Source organism: Loxodonta africana, chromosome 27, assembly GCF_030014295.1.
Source record: "Loxodonta africana isolate mLoxAfr1 chromosome 27, mLoxAfr1.hap2, whole genome shotgun sequence".
Taxonomy (NCBI): Eukaryota; Metazoa; Chordata; class Mammalia; order Proboscidea; family Elephantidae; genus Loxodonta; species Loxodonta africana.
In genome coordinates this window covers 32,778,661-32,794,816 of record NC_087368.1, presented here as the reverse complement: position 1 = coordinate 32,794,816, position 16,156 = coordinate 32,778,661, and the positions used below count along the sequence as shown (strand labels likewise).

Below are 16,156 nucleotides of genomic sequence, written 5' to 3'. Positions count from 1 at the left end.
CTTAACATACACTATTCATCATTTTGTAGCCGTAGCAAGGCAGAAATTATCCGTTACAGTTTTTCTCTGGCCTGTTTTTATTTTATTACCCAAACCCTGGATTGTTTAAATTATCCAAGTTGACCCCACGAGTATAAACGTCCAGAAGCAGAGGTGCTTTAGTAACGCCGTGGAGCTATCTCATAAAATGTATAAAGTTTGAAAACTTGAAAGAGAGGAAGAGAAATGCGGCATCCAGTTTCAGGTTTTGCAAATGAGAGTATTTTCTAGTAGCGTGCTACTCTCTAGGTACGTCATGCCCTTTTTCATCAGCTCTCTGACTTCCCTGGAAGAAGTAATCAGCACTGTTTTCCAGCCTTGGTGGTTCTCTGCTAGAGAAAGAGCCTTGGTATTTTCTTCTGAGTAAAAATATAGAATTCCAGAATGAATGATAAGCACTGGGATTGTCACCCTCTTGGTGGGGGCCAGGGAGTCTTGGAGAAGAGATGGTAATGGTTAAAGCAGAATGAATATGCCATTTTGTTCCATAAGAGAGGGCATGAGCAAATTTGCACGTAAAGTGAGCGTGCATAATTTTGATAAATTCAGGAAATCTAAGTAGATGCAGAGGTCGCTCTTCTGGACTGCACGTTTTCTGTCTGCTGAATAGACCCACATGTCAAAGAACTTTCCACCCTCTCCCACCAGCCCTCCCCCCAGATTTCTGTTGGTTGTAACAGAATACCATATCGTCTGTGCTCAGTTCATCATTTGTACTTTCTACGTCGTTGTGGATTTTCCCATCAAATACTCCATCAGCTGCTCTTGCATTGTGAGTCTGTGGCATGTTGAGTGTTTGGATGTTTCGGTGTGTACGTTTAGTTTAGATGCTGCATGGAGAAAATGGGTGCCCTCTGAGTATCCTGAAGGTTATCACCGAAAGAAACCTGTTCAACAATTCTTCACCTGAAATACTGTGAAACGTCCAGATGAGCCATCGTTTAAAAGTAGACTTGAATAATTTCTCTGCAACAATGTAGAATTCCTTCTACTTAGATGCAAATTGTTCATCTTAGCAGAAACATTGCTTTGTTTTATAATATCACTATAAGTCGTGGAAGATAAGTTTTCGTTTGTGTGCTGCTAACGTTTAGGGATTAAACACAAGTGTAAATTGGAGTCAGCGACTGCCCGTCAAGGAAACTGTAGCAAGAGCCACAGACCAGCAGCCTGCGCCCAGCCAGCCTCCGTTCGGCTAGAGTTTGGCCCACATGGCAGGATAAAACTCACGAAGTTGCAAAGCTTCCATTTAAAAAAAAATCCCAAGACCTGGCTGGTGTTAGCTCAGGGCAAACCACCAGGAACTGAAACACCGCCTCTCTCTTAGGAAAGGGGCAAACAGCCCCTGCAGATCATGATCTCCTTACCACTGCCTGCCCGCACTCAGCACTCCTCCCCCATTGACACCCTCTGCTTTTCCCGTTGGCGTTGAGCTTTGGTCTTTGCTGTGTGGCAGTGAAGCAGGATCGGGTAAGACTAGAAGGCAAGCAGTAGATGCCCTGCTGGTTAGGAGAACTGGTGTGGTATGAAGGGAAAGGGCAGCTTTCACAGAGATTCACTGAAGTGCAAGTTTGATTTTCCCCCTATGAAGTTACTGTTCAGGATCTAGTGTTAGATTATATCTTGCAATCATTTAGTTTATTTTCCCATTCAATGCAGATGTCAAATGCTCTTACTGACAGGGCGCCCATCCTTAAAAGGTAACCAGTACACTTCTGGCTTAAAAATGTGTTATTTTTTTTTTTACTCCATGTCTTGCACTCTGAGATTTTGTCCAGCTCCACCTCTAAGGAGTCCCTGGGCGGTGCGGACAGTTAATGCATTGGGCTGATAACCAAAAGGTTGGAGGTTTGAGTTCACCCAGAGGTGCCTCGAAAGAAAGCCCTGGAAGTCTGCATCCCAAAATGAGGCATTGAAAACCCTACGGAGCACAGTTCTGCTCTGACACACGTAGGGTCGCCGCAAGCCGGAATCGACTCAGCAGCATCCAGTTAGCTCCCGTCTCTGTCTACCTGACCGCGTCTCCTCTGCCTTCCAAAACTGAAAACCAGCACTTCAGAAGGGGTCTTCCTTCTTTGGCATCTGCCCATTAGTCCTTGTCTGTACTCAGTACCTCCGTATCCCACCCGGGGCCACCCAGGAGCTCTTTGCTATTTGAAGGCAGCTATAGTCTCCTCAGGTTTCTTTTTTCAGCTGGCCCACTTTTGTTAATATTTAAAATTAAATTTTGTAAAAATTAATATATGTAGTAGTAAGATAGATAAACTCTGTTAAAGCCACATAGAGGCATCTCTGCAGGCAAACTGTTTACCGTGAAGCAAATTATCATTATGTTCTTAACAAAGATTATAGCAATAATAGAATTATTCATTTTTTCCCTTTTAAATATATAAGGTTTTTCATACAGAACATCGTAGTTACATGCAGTGTATTTGTCAGATAAGTGGTTTCTTTGGAAGTCTTTTTTACTACTTGCGTTCTGAAAATTATAATAATGTCCTCATTAAGCTTAGTATCTCATAACGCTCAAAACTGAAAATATAATTTAGGTGACTTATTATTCAGTCCTTGTGAATACAGTACAGTAAAGCCTGTGTAAGGCGGAAACCTATCAGAGAAGAGAAACTCAAATACGTTCCACTAATAGAGAGTAATGGAAAAGTGGTAAGACTGCACCCTATCAAAGGCAGAAAACTTGTGAGACCAGGAAAAACAAGGCAGTCTTGTCGAGTTCTGGCTCTCACAGGTTTCACTGTACACTGTTTTCTTTCCAGGTTATGATTATATACAAATCTTCCTTGGTCCGTTTCCTTTGAACTTAGAACCTGCCATTCTGTCAGGTTTAATTTTCATCCTTCTTTCAGCAAGCTCTCTTGGAGTTCATATCTTAATCGTGTGTGTGTTTGGTGTTCAGCTGGCAGCCGGTCTGGGTCCCCAGGAAGAGTCCTGACCACGACTGCCCTCTCTACTGTGAGTTCCGGTGTTCAAAGAGTCCTGGTCAATTCCGCCTCAGCGCAGAAGAGAAGCAAGATTCCACGGAGCCAGGGCTGCAGCAGAGAGGCTAGTCCGTCTAGGCTCTCAGTGGGTAAGACCTCCTGCGTGTGACTGGGACTTTGTATTTCTTTTCTGTTTCAGTCTTTGGTAGCATTGAAGGCTTTGGAATACAATTAGGCACTGATAAGTTAGAGGAAAACAAATTCCAGGAGAATCAATTCAAATAGGGTGATGATTTGAATTAGGTATCTTATCTTGAGAGTAGGATTGATAGGGAGCTTTAAAAAATATAGCTAGCATTTTAAAGCACAGAATTATTTTGTAATTCACAATATATTTTCATATATATGTGCATATACACATGCACTTAAATGTATATGTGTTAGCTGCTTGTATTTGACATTTATATTTTAGATCAACCCTGTTTGAATGCTAATAAACTTTCTTTTCCTCTGTGTCTTGGTTAGGATACTTTTAATTTCAGATAACAAATTGCAGTTGAAGCCAGCTTAAACAATAAAAGGGGATTTATTGCCTCTTTTAACTGAAAAGCTTGGAGGTAATGCAGCCTTCATGATTGGTTGATCCAGGGGTTGAGTGGTCAACATTGTCCGCATGGACCCAGAATCAACCTATCTTCCTTATTCCCTCACTCCCTTTCTCTTCCCTGGATCCTCTGTCTTTTTTTCTTGATTTTCTCCCTTGTTTTATTCATACACATTCTCAAATAAATTCCTAAGATTGTTTTTGTGGGAGTTGAGCTTTTTGAGGCCTCACTCGTCTGAGAATGTCTTCGTTCCGTGGGTGGCACAGACTTCTGTTAGGCTTGCAGGCTCTGTCCTTTGCACAGTACCACTTTTTGCTTATGCTTTCCTGATATTTGTTATATCTGACCCCAGAGCCTCTGAAGTTCCTATCTAGACTGAACCTGCTTCTGTTTATTTTCCAGACATTATTTTAAAGGCTCTACTCCATTTTTTATCCATCTTTGCCCATTGATTTCCTGTTACTTGTTTATTTCTTTCTGTACTTGTGTTTGTGTGTTCTTATTTGTGAGGAGTCAGGAGAGGGATGCTCATTGCTCCTTCCTTTTCTTGAACTGAAAGCTTAAGGATGGGTTTTATACTCTGGGTTAATATTTTACATGGAAAGATATTTATTTCTAATAAAATAAAGATTTGGACCTACGATACCAAAAGCGTGATAGATAAAGTTTAGTCAACATTGGAAAAGAAAAATTGAATTTTATTATGTGGTTCAATATTTTAAATCTTCTAATTTAAAATATATTTTTTAAATGAAATATTATCATACCCTTCTAATTTCATACAAACCAGAGGAGCACATTCAAGAAATTTAACTGTATTGTCGCGATGCCTCATCAAGAGTAATTTATTTTCAACCTTAGAAAAACTTAAATTACTGAACAGTTTTTAAGAAGAAAAATAAAGCCCACGTACATGTCTTCTGTTTCCTCCCTGCCCCTGCTGCTGTTGCTTCACGCCAGCCCGAAGCAGCCGTATTCCTCGACCAAGCGTGAGTCAGGGGTGCAGCCGGGAAGCTAGTCGAGAGAGCAGCAGAGACACAAGTCCTGTGCGCTCTTTTCAGCCCCTCGGTGAGTACCTGGGCAGGTGTGAGGCGCACTGCCGTCCCCGTGTTAGCTGCATCTGGCCATCTGGGCATAGCTGCATTCAGCTTTCCTCATCGACCATGTCTCTGGCTCTATCTCTTTTCTGGTTTTGTTTTTTGGTGAGAAAGAAGGAAATTGCATGTTTGGGAAAGGGTAGAACTGCCCCATAGAGTTTCCAAGGAGCACTTGGTGGATTCCAACTGCTGATCTTTTGGTTAGCAGCTGTAGCTCTTAACCATTACACCACCAGAGTTTCCCTTTGACACTTGTCTTAAATGAGTAGGCTAGTCACTTTATAAACGAATTGACTTCATAATCAAGTAAATGTCACACAGACTTAAACTACAGAATATTGAATTCAAGATTTTTCTTAACAGATAAGCCTACAAAATGTAAAGATAATATTTTAAAATTTAATCTGAAGGAATAAGGATGATTTAGTTGGATGAAGTAAACACTTTTGTTCTTTTCAGCAGAAATGTTGACATTACAACTTAGATCGCTTAACGTAGGCTATTAGAAAGAGTGCTAGAAAACAGTACAGGAACTACTTCTTGAGGGGAGGGACTCGCATTTTTATAGTATTTTATTGTTTGTCATTTCCCACGTAATAGCTCATGTCATGTCGCTGCCCTAAAACTTGTCCCTTATAATGGAGTTTGTATCGTAAACTGGATTATAATATTTACCTAAATTATAAAAATACTAATTGACTTTTTAAAAACAAATGGTTAGTAGTTTTAGAATAACTGAGAGGCAGAGTTTTTACATCGAGACCTTAGAATCTCTGCATGATGGCATCGAGGGCGTTGCTGCCACCACTGCCGCTGTTCCTATCCCTCTCCTCCAGAACACAGTCTCTTACCCAGCGGTAGCTCTCTATGTTGGTGGCACACATCTCGGGGTTTTTAGTGGTAGAACACCTACAGCGTTACTAGGAAAAGCGAGATATCAAGAAGAAACCAAAATATGTTTTTTCCCCCTTTTAAGCCCATACGGTAGTCAGAAATTAGAGGAAAATTACAAGCAAATACTATTAAAAAGTACTATTGTAGATGTTGGTATGGCTGTTTCTTAAAACGAACGTACATCATCTAGCCATTAGTTTTCTAGATCCTTCTCAAAGCCTCCATTTGGCCGTTTAAATTACTTTTATGATTAGAGGAAGCAGTTTTCCTGATTCGAGTGTAATGCCCTGTTTGGGCTAAAGATGATTAAACCTGGTAATCAGATAATTTTAGAAGGATCGATTTCCATAGCCCTTTTATTGACATGTGAACTGTGTAGCAGAGGTGGTAGGTTAGCTCTGTTGGTTTCACAGGTCTGAAGGGGAGCATCTCTGAGATCCACTGTCCTCTCCCTTCCCGTTCTCCGCTGTCCACGCCTGCCCTCTGCTCTCCTCGCTTTATTGGTGTATTGGTGGCACCCTTTCGTTGCCTGTCACTGAGCATTGCCTTCCAGCAGATAATCCCAGAGCTTGTCAGCCATACAGCCGTAGTAATAAAGGTGGCATTAGGCCAGTGTGAGGAGCCCAGAGCATCAAAAATAAGTCAAAGCTGAGCAAAGCTGAACTGCTCTGGAGCTCACACCTTGAATTTCCATTTACCTCTGGAACCAGGATTCAGAAAAAGGCTTCCCTTATTAGAAGCACATGAATGGTGTCTCTTGCCTGTTACCTTCAGCCACAGGTAACTGTCGACACCGTGAACGTTTTCAAAGACTTTCATTCACTAGGCAGTTCCATGTTTGTTCGATATTATTTCCGTTAAGTAAAATTAAAACTAACGATATATTGCTATGTTTTCCTAAATACACCGACGCCCTTCAGGGACTGGTTAAACATTGGATATAGCGTTCTCTGTGTTTAATCCTTCTTTCTCTCGATCTTCTGACCATTTTCCTGGTCATTAAAGTTTATCCTGTGGCCAAGGAGTGATTCCTGTTATAAAGGGATTTTAACCATTCTAATTTAAATATCTGAGGAAGAGGAATTTTTAAAATAAAAATAATACATTTCATTAAAGAGTATGATTGTTTCTGTATTAAGAGAAAAATTGACTATGTTTTTATGCAAATCAGAGTTTTAAATCTAAAAAACCAAATATATTAAATTTAGGTCCTCGAGCAGTATATAGAGGAGACACATCACAAATTTCCAGGTTTTTTTTTTTTTTTGAGGGGGGATAAATTATTTTTTTAAGTATTTAAATGTCTTTCGGTATTTAATCTACTAAACGCAGGGTTTATTTCCCATGACCATTATGTAAAAAATGTCGGCGTCGACATGAACAGGGCATATTATCTTCTGAACGACGTGGAGGGGGTGTGTGTTCTGTTGGAGAGCAGAGACCCTGGAGAGGACAGACGCTGAGCTGTAGCGGTTACCAGGGGTGTGGCTTTGATCAGATCGAAGAACCTTCCCAGGCTTTAGTTTCTCCGTCTGTTAAACGGAATAGTAATAACTGCTTCATTTGGCGTCAGGATTAAAGGAGATAAGATTATTGTTACTAGTTACCATAGTGGTTTTTTTTTTATTTAACTACAATGTCTGTTTTTTGTCTCACGCTTGTACTTTTGACATTTCCTTCCATTGGAATACTTGTTTCTTTGTCTTCTGAAGGCCTGTCTGTCCACTTAGATGTAAGACGTGCTTACGAATCCAGGATGGTGTGTCAGCGCTAGCATTCAGTCGCCCTGTTCAGCAGGATTCTGGTCTTTAACTGTAATAAGCACGCTGATGTTGACTAACCCCCTTCCTGACTGTAGTGCTGCCACTATTCCTTGTTTCTGTGGTGATAGACGAGGTTTGTATGGTCCTGTTATTCCAGCCTCCAGACACCACTCCAGGTCTACTGGTGCCCTCTACGCCCCCGATGTGTACGGGGCCTCAGGTGAAGGATGAGTACATTTTCACTATCATCTGTGCGTTCATCTCAGATTTTTGTCCTTTTCAGTTTCCATCCAATGATACTCATGTTTTAAAATTTATTTGTTTTGATTTAAATTTAATTTGTTGGAGAGTAAATCATTTGTGATTTTTTTCCCCCCAAGTAACTTTTTCCCCTCCAGCAACCTTATTTGAATATATTTCTCACTGGTAGATGGACATTATTTGTGTAACCTACGTTATTTTAAAATGTAGTATTGTTTTATGTTCTTAGTTTTGTATTTCATCTTTGTATGTGTGTTTAAAAAAAAAAACCACAATGGTGGATGAAGTGTTTTAATTGTAAATTTTGCTACAGAAAGCAGCGGGGGACAGAATCCGTCTCTGGTTTGTCTTTACTTCAGAATTCCGGGCACATAGGCACTTAACAGATATCAAATGGCATGTCTTACTTAAAGAATTTGAAGTCAGCCTAACTTGTGGGAGAGGAGAGGGTAACTGGAGCTTTTTCCATGTCAAGTCCCTGGTGTGGCCTCATTGAGTTTTGTCCAATTGAGGATTAATATTTGTTCTGAGCCACTCTATGGTTTACCCATATAGATGAGATCTGCCTGACTGATAAAGCTGGATTAATTACAGGGCTATAGACTTGCAAGCCCGTAGTTGGCCAGCCGTGCTCTCTTCTGTTTCCTGGTCATCAATACATTATAGCTGCTGTGTTTAAATGTATTTTCCACACACTGTCAGTAATTTTAACTGCACTCACCCTTTTATTTTGCCAAAAATTAAATGTGCCCAGGGACTACAGTATTGCTTTTAAAATGCTTTGCCCCATTGGGTTTTTTTCCCCCCTCCCCTTTAAGGATCTTCAAGTTTTCCGACCCGACCCTGTTACATTATGATCCTCTCACAGCTCTTTTCCTTTCTCTGATGAAATAGGTCCAGGGTACGGGATCAGCCAGTCAAGCCGACTGTCATCCTCCGTCAGCGCCATGCGAGTCCTGAACACCGGCTCCGATGTGGAAGAGGCGGTCGCAGATGCCCTGGTACTTTTCTCCGTGTCTCTGTCATTTAAAGTGTTCCAGTTAGGAAGCTAATGCTGAGTGAGCCACTTTACCAGTGTGGGGAAGGAGATCCGAGAAGTTCTGGGGATTAAATCCAGGAAGATAAGACGTGGGCTCTCAGACTTTTGCAGTGTGAAAAACAGAGCAGAATAATTCATTCCTGATCTTTATTAATTGGTCAGAATTTTAAGCCAGGGCCAATTATAGTTGATGGGGGCAGGGTCAGGAATATAAACAATGATGCCTTTTACGTGGTGATGGCGTTTCATGCGCTGTGGCACACTCAGGGCAGTTGGATAACTGCGTAAATATGCACACTTACAAGCCTATCGTCTCAGGACCAGCTTAATCTCGAGTGTTTAGGGATCGTTTTTGTTTGGGGGGAGATTTTGTTTAGTCTCAATTATTTGCATTTTCTGAGCTAAGAGAAAGTATAGCTTTAAAACACGTTATAATTAAGATATCTTCCTGGTTCTTTATGCCCAACATTAAGCAGGGAGGCTTAAAAACAATCCAGAGATTCATGATAGTTTGTCTGAAGTGTCTGTAGTCTGTGCGTAAATCCCTGTCACCTGAAATAATGTATCTAATTGACTTCCGTGAATTCAGTATGACGCTTCCTCTTCTGAATTATGATCTTAAACCTGAGTTTCTGAAGCATTTACCCAGTTTCTTATCCAGAATTTATAAAAGGCTTTGTCTTTATCTTGAAATACAAAATATATTGTGCCTTTTAAAAGTGTAGATCACATCTTAACCAGTGCTGATATAATTTTTGCAACATATATTTGAAAAACAAGCTTTTGAAAATATTCACGGGTCTTAGCTGTAATGTATTAAATTTAATCACACATGTAATTCTGCTCTGAAAGCCTCTGTCTTCTGAATTTTTCCCTTTACCTTAGCCATTTGATATTTTTTAATATATAAATTAATGTAACTAAGTAGGGACTTTTTTCTCTTGAACATGGAATATATTGGATCCCATCTTTATCTGATGATATTAAATTGGTCAGATGCTTCAGATTTACTATTCTCATGAACATATTTCTTAAATGATGTTTTCTAGTTTGGTTCATTTATTTTTGTTTACTTGGGTGATTTACTGGTTAGATTCTGCTTATATATAGTTTTGTGAATTGAATGGGCTTTTCTTGAAATACTAATTATATAATAAAATGCTGTGTGTGAATTATAAGAGGAAAGTTTAACCACTGAGGCCAAAATCCGAATCCCAGTGACCTGATTCTGTCACCTCTGTTATTTACATACCGTAGATTCTCCCATTACGACCCCCGATATTTAGGAGCAGATTTGCTGACTGTGAAGCCTAATCTGGGCATGGGGAAAATCAAAGAGTTAAAATCAACATTGGAAATGACAAAAGGAGTCAAATAGAAGACGTTTTGGGAAAACTGGTTGTGGGAATATTTTGTCGCTTAGGTATTTCTCTTTGGACTAAAGGATATTGGCAAGAGTAAAGATTATCTTGCTAATAAGCAGTTCCTTTGTATCTATGTGTTTAAAAAACTTGATGTTTCTGGTTACGGGCATGGTTAATAATGCCCCCTTCACTGTGCTGTTTAGCAAAATGTTCTTCATTATTTTCAATTTTTCTCTTTAAAAATATACTGCTCTCAGCTCTTAGGAGACATACGGACTAAGGTATAGACATCGATATTTTCTGACATCTTATTCCATGATTTTTATTTCTTTCGCTTCATCAGTTTAACAGATGATAGTCTTCTGTAAAAAATTAAGTGAAAGTAATGATTGTTAGACGTACATTTATTTTTCTGTACATATGAGTATCAACAAGGAGATTTCTGCCTTAATAGAGTGTCCCATGGGGTTCTGGTCCTTTATGGCTGACTACTTCATACAGAGGAGGTGAGGTCATTAACACCAAAGCATGTAACAAAACTGACCCAATACAGGAAACATCACAGCATTACCTTTCTAGGTTTGGGCACTTAATTTTGCCAAGAAAATTCAGGTTGCAGTCTCTAAATCAGCCTAAGGCATTTAGTAATAAAAACGTCGTTATAGAATTATTACAAATTAAGTTCAAATCACATTTCTTTTAGATTTTGGACTTTGGAGAGTTTGTAGGTACCTAGAGCTATGTTACCCTGGTGGCGTAGTGGTTAAGTGCTACAGCTGCTAACCCAAGGGTCAGCAGTTCAAATCTGCAAGGCGCTTCTGGGAAACTCTAGGGGCAGTTCTACTCTGTCCTATAGGGTCGCTGTGAGTCGGAATTGACTCAACAGCACTGGGTTTAGAGCTATGTTAAATTATTGTGCTTAACATATGTCATAGAAATGTCTTCACCATTCATCGACCTGAATTCAAATGTCAGGTTATGTAAAGATTTGTTTCCAGCTCTTCCAAGGAAATCTTAAGCAAGCTCTTTATTCTTTCTCATTTCACTTTTAAGGTGCAAGGTAAGATTGGCAGTTCCATATATTAAATAACAAGCCTTAGGTATAAAGACATAGAAGGAATCCGAATGTGCTTTCTCTTGTTTATTGAAGTAGACAGTGTAGATACGTTAAGAAAAGCAGAGAAGGGCCCTCAAGGAGCTTGCATCCTAAAAATAGTAAGCAGAACAGCTTCTCATATCCTTCTTTGTATCTTACTTCTCTAGGAGACATGAAGGTTGGGTACAAGGGAAGGCAGAGTGGAAAGAGAAGTGGTAAACAAAACGAAACTAGTTGCTGTCAAGTCGATTCTGACTCACAGCCTTGGTGGTACATTGGTTAAGAGCTCGGCTGCAAACCAAAAGGCAGCAGTTCAAATCCACCAGCTGCTCCTTGGAAACCCTATGGGGCAGTTCTCCTCTGTCCTGTAGGGTCGCTGTGAGTCAGGATCTACTCGATGGCAACAGGTTAGAGAAGTGGTAGAAGAGGCGAAAGGAGAACAGAGATGAGAGAAGGGGGAAGGTAGAGCCTCACACAGGGTAAAGCATGAGCTTTTCAATCCAGTGGACTCTTCCTTTTCAAAAGGTAATATTGTGTTCTTATCAACTTACGTTTCTAGTGCAGTTAATGTTAATTTGCATCCTGGTAGTTCTTCTTGAAGGAGCCTGGTGGTGCAGTGGCTAAAGCACTTGGCTGCTAACCGAAAAGATCAGCAGTTTGAACCCGCCAGTCGCTCAGCTGGAGAAAGATTTGACAGTCGCTTTCTGCAACGATTTACAGCCTTGGAAACTCTGTGGGCAGTTCTACTCTGTCCTGCAGGGTTGCTATAAGTCAGGATCAACTTGACGGCACAAAACAGGAACAGTTCTTGGTTCTCTAACAGGGAGAAAGAAGAAAAGGAAAAGACCCCCATCTTTGAGCACTTCCCACGCCACGTCCCTGAACTTCCATGTAGCCTGGCTCTGCTTCTGCCACTTTCCATCATAGTTAAAGAATATTCCATCTTCTACTAACATCAAAAACAAGTTTTCTGAAGAAAAACTAAATATTGTCATTTTATTATTACAGTGATTAGCAGCATGCTTTGCACTGATTTTAAAGCAAAAATTGATCCTTTTGTGGTCAGTAGATAGCAGAGATAGCTAGCGGTCAATGTACGGTTTTAGCTCCCACTGATGAGATCCCTTATGTGTAACAGAAAAAGCCTGCCCGAAGGAGATACGAGTCCTACGGGATGCATTCAGACGATGATGCCAACAGTGACGCGTCCAGCGCTTGCTCAGAGCGCTCCTATAGTTCTCGGAACGGCAGCATTCCAACATACATGAGGCAGACGGAAGATGTGGCAGAGGTCCTCAACCGATGCGCCAGTTCCAACTGGTCAGAAAGGAAAGAAGGCCTTCTGGGTCTGCAGAACTTACTTAAAAATCAGAGAACGCTAAGGTGAGGGACGTGGTCTTCAAGGAATTGTCCTGCCCGCGTTTGCACCCTTTGACTTGGTTTTGTTTCCATAATATTTTAGAGACGCTGATATAGGACAAACCGCCCCGGCTCGTCCTAAATACAGGAAATGGTGTCAATGGGTTTTCCCTAAACCTCAGTCCTGTAGAACATCTGCACCACAGTTTACTAAATTTCTTATCAATTCATGCACTCTTTAAAGAAATATTTTTAAAAGAAAACTTCTGTTTATAAATGGAAGTTAAATTTTAAAAGTTGTTATTTAAAAAAAAAAAAATTAAGCAATGAAATGTACCAAAAGAAAGCTGACTGGTTTATGAAAATCCGTTCCTGGTAACTTTTTCACTGAGAGGGCAGAAGTGCATGCGCTTATTTGGAGATGAAGCTATTTTCTTAGTGCTCGTGAGATGTGTGTGAGATAAGATGGAATTGGAGTGAACTTCCCGAAGGACAAAGATGGTTTGTTTTTTTTTTCTGGCTTAGTTGCCTTCCCTAATGGCTTTTGATGGCTTTTTTCTCCTACATTCTGTATTGTACTCATCTAGATATTGCTTTAAGCCCCTTTAGTTCACTTTTTCAAGAACCTAGTTTCAAACTCCTTAAAACCTAATTACAAATAGACCGCAGACTCCCTACTTTTAAAGATTTGAATACTTAAGTAACATAAATTAGGGTTAGTATTTATTTCGTTTTTCTTAACTAATCTCAATTTCTCAAGTTCGATGTTGAACGACAAAACTGCCATGAGTTTAAGCCATTTGCAGCAGAAGCTTGCGTTCTAAATCATTGCATCCCAGAACGTGAACTGATTGTGTGGGTATTAGTGATGGTAAACACTGTGTTCTTTATGAAGTGATACATGTAACAGTTGGGTGTATCAGTGCTTTTTCGAAGGGGCTGCATAAAAATAGTACAGCGTTAACTCTGTATATTCACGGAGCCGTGGTAGCACAATGGTTCAGCACTTGGCTACTAACCAAAGCCTCCGTGGTATGAACCAGTTCCGTGGAAGAGAAGACCTGGTAGTCCGCTCCTATGAAGATTACAGCCTAGGAAACCCTATTGGGCAGTTCTACTCTGTCATATAGGGTTACTATGGGTTGGGTTGGACTCGATGGCACACAGCAACATGTATACACCCACTCCTTACCTGTCTGTAAGATTAGGTTCCAAAGAAAAGGTCGTCATGGGAGAACCCACGTGATAGATGGGCCTAGCCCCTGGCACTTCTCGGGATGCCCATGGCTGGTGGACCCCCCCTTCCTCACCACGCTTTCCCCAGCACCACAGAGCCCGTGGGGGTTGGGGTGGTGGTGGTAGGGGATTGCCTATAAGTCTGCAGGGCAGCAGGGGCCCACCATCACCAGGTCGTGCTCTGGGCATCGTATGGACCACCCCCACGCCGCCCCCCCCCACCCCCCACCATGCCTCTTAACCTTCCTGCTCGACCCACCAACCCTGGCGACTGGCTTTGACTGGGTGTGGCTCTTGGGCCTGGGGGCAGGTGGAGGCTGCAGAGGTGGCAGAGAGGCCTCTTTGGAAAGATGAGATTTCTGAGCAACCCTCCACCCCCACCCCTTCTCACCCCAGCTCTGGTGCCCTCGCCTCCCCCACATCACTCCCCAGCCCTGCGCTGCAGGTCGGCCCAGTTCCTGTGCCCGCCCAGCGAATACACGAACAGCTGGCTGCCCGCAGGGCCTCGCACCCTCTCACAAACCTTGCCCTCCTCCTCCTCTCCCTCTGACTTCGGCTCATAGTGGGGTTTTCATTATAGTCGTAAATGTGAAATATCAGATAAGAAGATAGTCGATAAGTGAGGGGTCATTGTGTCATGTTGAGTTAACTTGTGGTTTGTCCGTTTCCTAGATTTTAAAACATACACATGTGCAGAAGTGTATTGAAATGAAAGGAAGCATACCTTTATCAAGATGCTGTTAAAATTGAACATTCCTTAAGTTTTAAAAAAAAAAAGAAGCTAGTTTCAAACAATTCATGGGTTTGAGTGTGGTGAAATATGAAGGGCTCCTTCTTGATTGTGTGAATCAGAGTTTGACGTACTAGCTGTTGTTTATTTTAGGAAGTATTAGAGGTATATAATTTAAAATGAGTAGTGTTTATCAGTGTAATACCCGGTATATGTTCATGTACACATATCACACTCAATGAATTACTGAATAATCCGTCCTAATATTGTTCCCAGCCCCTTCATGCTTAGGACACCATTACGTTCAGTATACATTTTAAATGGCAAAGGGAAAAGGCGTAATAGTTTAGAAAGATTTCAGCACCTAAGTGGCACAGTTTAAGAAAACATCCTGGTACTTACAAAGCGTAAGATTCACGTTCTGGGAAGGTCATTGTAAAATTGCCCCTCATGCTACTTTAATGAAATGTGATTTTATTTCTATTCATATAACCTTCAACTTTTAACGTACGGTGGTTAGTGACAGAACGTTATTCATTGTTGTTGCACGTCATACACTTTGTATTTAGCCCTGACTAAGTAAATGGCAAAAAACATTCCCTGGTTTTGAGGGCTGATGTTTTCACCGTTTTTATTTTTTAAAGAAACCTAATTACATGTAAGGTTACCTTTAAGTTTCTTTTTCCTACAGCAAGTTACTAATTAGTCACTGTATTATTTTGGCAGTCGAGTTGAGCTGAAAAGACTCTGTGAAATTTTCACAAGGATGTTTGCTGATCCTCACGGCAAGGTACGTTTCGGTTTTTAAGATTATTCGCTCCGAAAGTGTGTCCTTTGGGTATAGCCCCAAAAGCAGTAAACAGCAGCAAAAAACTGTAAGCCTTTTTTTTTTTTTTTTAATTTCTGCCCTCAAAATGGTACTAATATTTTCAAACATGATTGAAATTAATTGTTCGATAGGGCACGTAATTTAGAATTTGCTCTCTGGTAACTATCCAAGCTTCTCCAAAGATAGATTGTCCAAGGCTGGGAGCCAAATATAGTAACGAGCACCATTCTTGTTACTAGAGAGACATGGAAGAAATTACTCTGCATTTTAACTCAAGGGTGGATGTCATGTTGTATTACTAAGAGTTTTGTGGTATTTGTAGAGGAAGTAATTAGGTTATGTAGAAAACAATTATTAAATAACACAAAAACACAAGCTCTGGCTTTAGCCGTAAGTTTGTTGGCAATGTAAAGAAGAACCATTTTGTATATTAGAAACAGTCCATGAAGACTTTCAAAACTTCGTTCAGTTTTAAATGTCAATTAAAATATGTTTGATTAAATACTTATTGCATTATCTGCATGTGAACTCTTCAGTGTTGGTTTATGCTGATAGATAGCACTGTATAAAAATGTATTCACTTATTCTATTTCCAGCAGTGTGTTTGACAGTGTTGATACTGTGTTAGTATCTTCCTTTAGGGTTATCAGGTTATACAGGATCATTTCTAACCTAAATAAGAGGGTGTTGTGGGAGGGAAATTAGAAGAAAAATATTAACAAATTTTACTTTACTGTTGTTTTTTAATTCGATTTACTGTTACACACATCGTTTCTCCATTTCTTTCTAATTTTGATTTTTTCCATTACATACAACACTATTTAAATATATTAAAAGCCTACTTTAAACCAAAACCAGCTAAAGATTTAAATCCAGTGGGGGACAAACTTAATCAAAGTTTGTAACTC

The 16,156-nt window shown here is 40.4% G+C and overlaps 1 protein-coding gene across 16 annotated transcripts in view; it reads left to right on the top strand.

Annotated features, from left to right (window-relative positions):
* Positions 1-16,156, top strand: part of CLASP2 (cytoplasmic linker associated protein 2) — a 186,655-nt gene that overhangs the window by 115,075 nt on the left and 55,424 nt on the right. For 15 of the 16 annotated variants that reach the window (XM_064277442.1, XM_064277439.1, XM_064277447.1 and 12 more), the window contains 5 exons: positions 2,954-3,124; positions 4,541-4,648; positions 8,490-8,596; positions 12,233-12,477; positions 15,146-15,209. In XM_064277442.1, coding sequence (XP_064133512.1) covers positions 2,954-3,124; positions 4,541-4,648; positions 8,490-8,596; positions 12,233-12,477; positions 15,146-15,209 — 695 coding nt within the window. The remainder of the gene's footprint in view (positions 1-2,953; positions 3,125-4,540; positions 4,649-8,489; positions 8,597-12,232; positions 12,478-15,145; positions 15,210-16,156) is intronic. The other variant, XM_064277443.1, reaches the window with a different exon arrangement.